The sequence below is a fragment of the Phodopus roborovskii genome, unplaced genomic scaffold, assembly GCF_943737965.1.
Source record: "Phodopus roborovskii unplaced genomic scaffold, PHOROB, whole genome shotgun sequence".
Taxonomy (NCBI): domain Eukaryota; kingdom Metazoa; phylum Chordata; class Mammalia; order Rodentia; family Cricetidae; genus Phodopus; species Phodopus roborovskii.
In genome coordinates, this window is record NW_026126060.1 from 28,033 (window position 1) to 34,355 (window position 6,323).

Below are 6,323 nucleotides of genomic sequence, written 5' to 3' on the forward strand. Positions count from 1 at the left end.
GCGTGGTCAGTGCCACAGAAGGACTATCTCACTACAACATCTCTCATGCTTCACCTTTTCAGTAGACTGATTAATGACTCATTCATACGATTAGAAAGAAATCTGCCTTATAAGACTATTGAGGAGACTTGGAACTGTGGGAGTATTTGGGCATATTGAAAGTGTATCAAGAACTCTTGTCTCAAGAAACTATTGGAAATACCAGACTTTTAAAAGGGTGTAACTCTCAATCCTGGACCCCATTAAGTGAAGGACATATAACACTGAAATGCCATGGCTTTACTAGAGTCTAGTATCTGAAACTTGATGTGTGAATCAATAATGGGGGATTTCCACAGTCAGATCAGTTCCTATGTATTAATGTGGCCTACTAGCTGATTTAACATATCTGGACCTTGCTCAGTCTTATCTTCTTGGATTTTTGTTGCATTACCCTGAAACCTACCATAAAACGTTTCTACCAGCTGTTCCTTCTGACACTAGTCTGGTTCATATCCTATCATTACAGACATTGTTTAGAATAATTTAGAAACATTTCTAACTCTGGTGCAGCCACATTAACCTGTATTCATTCCATAACATACACACATACCATCAATGTATGTGTGTGTGTGTGTGTGTGTGTGTGTGTGTGTGTGTGTGTATGCATGTATATATATATATATAGAGAGAGAGAGAGGGAGAGAAAGCAGAAAGATATAGATGTAAGGATGGAATAAAGGAACTTTCATTTACTTCAGAGAAGATGCAAAGTTAGCAGAAAAGTTCCAGGGACACACAAGGCTAAAATTATTATTTTTAGTACTCCAAAACAACAATTTGTTGAGATCAGGGCATTCCCTACTCTATATTATTCTATGCTAATAACAATGGTTTCAGCATCAATGCATTGCTTGTGGAGTATGGGGGAGGAGGCTTCTCAATTTGCTTCACCTTCCTTTACAGACACCGCCCTCAAATACTGACTCAATGAGTTATAGTTATGTCGATGACAATCCAGTGCTGACTTAGACGTTTGTTTGACTTGTGAATGATCAGCATGTTTGACTTATTCTATGAGAATTCCAGACCATTGTTCTAAATACCTTCATGCAGAAAAAACAATTTCAGTAAACACAGAAAAAAGTATCTTAAACTTTTGCATTGTAAAGCATATTGTTTTATTATTCTTGACCTGAACATTCACAAATAGTTCCTTAATAAACCAACAATTCTTATGTTTTTTGTTCTTTTGATGCAAAATAGTTAATTATGCTTGTAATTATATCAACACAATGAAATTATGTAACTATACTATTAGTGGATTTGATAGCAATCTTGTCAGTAAAAACCTAAAAGTCTGCTTAGGCATAACTATTCGGAATGACCATTGGTCTGTTTATTTTATTACAGATGGAAATTGTGTCTTTAAAATTTCCATTCGTGAAGCACATTGCCTGATGATGGTACTGTATAAGCTCTCTTTAAGGCAAGATAAAAAAAATCCTCAATTATATTTCTGTGTATTTGGCATAGGAAGAACAGCATGTAATAAAAGGCCCTGGTCATCAGTTAAAGACAATGTATGTCTTTTCCCATTTAGTTTCACATCAGTATGTTAATTGTAAAATACTTGGTATTAGATGAGAGGGCAACTAAGCAACTAGTGGGTTTGTTTACCAATTCATACTCCATGTAAGAAAAAACATTATGAATTTTCTTTACTCGCGTTCTAGCTTTTTTCTGACTAAATCAACTCTAGCTGCTTACAAAGTCAAGTCACAAGTTTCATCCGTATTTGTAACCAATAAGCACTGAACAAATAGGATTTGTTTCAAAAGTAATCAACTGTTATGGATGCTTGATATAATACCAAATTTGAGCTATAGACATGAATATTACTGCAGTTACCCTTTGGTGACTTGAAAACTTTCCAGTAACTGAGGTGAAAAAAAATTTCCTCTTGGTAACATTCAACACAAGAATATGTGCAACTAAACTTCTCATCATTCAGTCATAAAACTGGATCTCATGTGTATTAAAAATAGTAAAAAGGAATGTAGTCTTCATGTTTATAGCTAACCAACTGTAGCTATGTGAGTTAGGAGACTAGAAATTAAAATCTCTTGGAAATTGTTCATTTCCCTTTTCAGACACAGTAACATTTCTTTGGCATTTTGCTTGTTTCTACCTAATGATAAGGCTGTAATATTTTAGTTAAGTCCAGTATCATTTAAGTCTATAGAAACAGAGTTGCCCAAAGGGGATCCACTGGTATGTGATCCTTGCAGTTTCTGGATTATGGCATTTATTAATGTTGTGATAGGCAAGACAGGTTCAGTGCTTGTAGAACCCCATGCCTTGATAACATCAGGTAGTGAAGGGGCACAAAACATGGTTTTGTCATCACTTGTGTAATACATTTGCTCTACTATGGTTAGTGACTCAATCCTCAGTAATTCAAGTTCTGGAAAAATCAGAGGAAATTTCTTGTTCTTATGGCTGGTCACACAGAATTCTTCTGCTGTAATCACAGCACAGTTCATTAGCTTTAATGTTTAGGTCTCTGAATTAAGAAACAATGACATCATTAAGTGACAGCTGCAGAGTTAGTTGAAGAATTCTGTCAGGGAAATTGTCTGCTTGAATACACTTGCAAGTCCATGAATATCAGAACAATAAACATCATTATTGACTGCCAATACCTCTTGGGATGTGAAAAGAACAATTTTAGTTTCCTCAAATACTTTAGTGATTCTTGGTATATAACACTCCATATGACATTGATGCTAGTGTTCAAAGGATGTTCATGGAATAAAAGATGAAATGTAATGGGATAGGGTAAGAAGGTGCAGGAGCTGTCAGGCTTACTGTGGTCAGAGTTAAGGGAAGGTCTTGAGTTTAGCTTGCTTGAAGGAAGTAGATACCAGGTGAGGGAATGGAACATAAAGGGAAAGAAGGAAGAAGTTCAAATATCTATTGTGGTTCACTGGGCAGGGATATTGTTTCAGCATTAACAATAGTTGCATGGTAATCTGTTGTGGAGCCAGGAACGAGCTCGAGTGTAATTTGCAATCCTGTCACGGGGACTGCACAGATGGATGTACTATTATCTTCTTCACTGGTGACTATGATGGGGACATGTTGAACACTAATATCATGGGTGCTATCTGATGCTTCAGATTCTGATTTATTCTCCCAAAACATGAGACTGGCATTTTGGCTCTCATACACTTGTTGAAGACATTGTACTAGAACTGGGAATGCGAAGTCCTTATGGTTTGTAATTTGCCTTTTGATGGTCCACCATTTACTTCTCAGCCATTGTGGTGAACGAACACTTTCCCATCCTTTAGCTAAGTCATCCCAGTGAATTTCATTTTCATCAGACACATCAAGCTCTGCTAATCTGTGGATGAGAGTGACTTCATCTTTCCTGGTCCATGCAATGCCTCCAGTCTGTTTCCAGTTCAGGTAGTTGAGCCACTTAGTACGACATTGTTTTGCTGAGCGAGTACCTACTCGTTGAGCCACAGCTGTCCAACACACACCCTGTGTGACTTTCTCACCCATCTCCGTGCATGTCAATTCATGAACCACATCTGCAAGAATCTGTTCTTCTTCTTCTGTCCATTTCCCTGTTTTGCAAGGATCTTTCATCAGTCGGCACCGGTCTTTAACAGAAGATGGACTTCTTCCCATGGCAGCACCTATTTTTATCCAGTCATTGCCATGCTGCTGCCAGAGCTCCTTGAGCTTCTCAATTTCTTCAGGTGTGTATTTTCCCACATGGTTTCTGTCATCATACATTCGGACCACTCTTCTATAAACTGAAAACAAAGGCCTATTCAGACCCGATGATATAGACCTATAGAAATCTTTGCGTTTACCTTTTGACATCTTAAAAATGATTTCTGCAGCATTTTCTACTCCATGTTCCTGCATATAACGTTCAATGTTCCTCATCAAAATATCTGTTTCTTCCTTGGACCACATCCCCTGCTTCCATTTATGTCCTTGTTTGCTTAGATTTTCTTTATCTTCTTTACCTGTGAACCATGCTTTGTTAATGATTGACTCTTCCTTATTAGCCAAGGGAAATCCTTCCTCTGGATTGTCATCCTGTAAAATATGTAACTGCATCATGGTTCCTTCAGTAATCTCTTCATCAGCCACCTCTGTGGCTGTGGTTGTGACCAACTCAAATCCCTGTTCCATTTCTGGTAGTGGGAATTCAATAGCTGGCATGAAATACGTTTCTTCACCCTCTGAGGACAAACAAGGCCTCTTATTCGGAGGTTCAGTAGAGTTTTCCATTTCATCAGCTTCATTCTGAAGGCAAAGAATGATGTTCCCATCTGTGTCCTCAGTAAGTAAGACAGAGCTCACAATTTCAACTGTTACTGGTTGAGGAGCTTCTTCAAAGGTACTCATCTTCAAATATATTCACAGGGTAGATCAAGTATAGTATTTCCCATAGACACAAGTCACTTTCTTTTAATCTGTGTAATGTAAAAGTGATACTATCTGCAACACTTTACTGATGCTGGTAAGCACAGGTTTAGCTAGAGCTAGGTAGTATAATGAAGTACTGGAATTATCTGCCCTTAAAGGTGCTTGATATTTTGACCATATCTCTTCTCTTGGTCTAGTTGGAAATGTCTGTTAGGTATTAAATCTGAGAGCACAGGACTATTTCAAGAGGATCAAAACAACTTGGAAATTTCAGAGAACTGCTGATATTTCTCAATATGTATTAAAATGCTGAAAGATAAAAGAGAATTTTTTATTAGTTGCATCTTAAGAAAAGACTTTATCCTATCATTGCAGTTCCCTCCTCAAACAAATACAAAAACTGAAATGGACATTGGAATGTCACTGTTTACATGGGATTATAAAGTAAATAAAAAGACATCTTTCACAACTGAAGTTCACAGTAAAGAACAAATTTAGATATTAAGATTTCTCCACATAATACTCCTTCCATAAAAGGTAAACCGCTTACCAGGAACCTCCTAAAATAAGGTAAGTCTGACTTTCAGAACCCAAAGATCCTCATAGCATAAAACTTTATGATATTGTATAGCACAGAAACTAGTATGTACATTTAAAGGAATTTCATGGTAGCAGTTAGTAAATGAAGGGCCCATTTGGTACAATGTTCATTAGAATAATCAAAAGTTTAATTTCATTACACCTTTGAACTTGAAAGGATACAATAGCATTTTGTTTTTATTGATGTGTTTTCCATTAATAAAGGACATGTACACAACATTTTCCTTAGAAAATGTGGACAATACTTTAAAGTCTTGTGATCTGATAAATGACATCATTAGGGAAACTTAAATGTATGTTGGTTGTATTTGATATTTATTTAATATGATAAATACTTCATTGTAAACAAAGAAAGTGGTCTGCACACTGAGTCTTAAATTTCACTATTATTTTCCTTTGTTCATCACATCTTCTCTGTGTGTGTGCATGCATGTGTGTGTGTGTGTTTATGTATGTGTGTGTGGTGTATAAATACCTTTCCTAAAATGGGTAAATATCTTTTCTAAAAATAGTGAAACAAATTGTTGTAAAATTTCAAGTTTTCTCTGATGAAATGTTCTTGTGGGTTCAAAAATAATTGGAATTAGTGTGATAAGTTTTATTTGTTCAGTATTTACATCTGTATATGAAAAGGTTTTACATGGTATTGATTTCTGTTTTGTCTATCATGTTGGAAGATAATATTTTTGTGCCACTGACTGTGCATGCCATCTGCATTACCTCTTTATAATGTATTTTATATATTATCTACTTGTCCACTAACATTTTGTAATCCTTTTTTATATTTATATTTTCATTTTCCATTTAATGTCATGAGCATGTTTTCCTACCGGCCTGGTCACAGAGCCATGCCAGCCCCAAATAATACCCAGAGATGCTGTGTTAGATATAAAGCTGTTGGCCTGTTACTAGTGTTTCATATGGGTTAGCTCTGTCTTAAATATTAACCCATTTCTATTCATCTAAGTACTTCAATGTGGTCTTATCTTACTGGATAGAGAGTCTGGAGTTGTTCTGCCTTAAGTCTTTACATGATGAATCTCCTTCTACCTCTCCCTGAAACTTCCATGTCTCCTAGTCCCACCTAGCTTGCTTTCCTATTGGCCAACATTGATTTATTCATTAACCAATATGAGAAGCATATTTACAGGATGACATCTCCCATAATCTCCTCTTTTCTGTCTAAAATGAAATGGATGTTTTTAACTTTAACATAGTAAAATATATAACAAAACAGTTATCAAATAAGAACCATAGTTAAGTATGGTCAGTCAATCAACATTTAACAA

The 6,323-nt window shown here is 36.0% G+C and overlaps 1 protein-coding gene across 1 annotated transcript; it reads right to left on the reverse strand.

Moving 5' to 3' along the window:
• Positions 1–2,941: 2,941 nt before the first annotated feature.
• Positions 2,942–4,426, reverse strand: LOC127218355 (cyclin-D-binding Myb-like transcription factor 1). Its single transcript, XM_051179374.1, has one exon. The coding sequence runs from the start codon at positions 4,411–4,413 to the stop codon at positions 2,956–2,958; it is 1,458 nt and encodes a 485-aa protein (XP_051035331.1). The 5' UTR covers positions 4,414–4,426; the 3' UTR covers positions 2,942–2,955.
• Between the last annotated feature and the right edge of the window lie 1,897 nt (positions 4,427–6,323).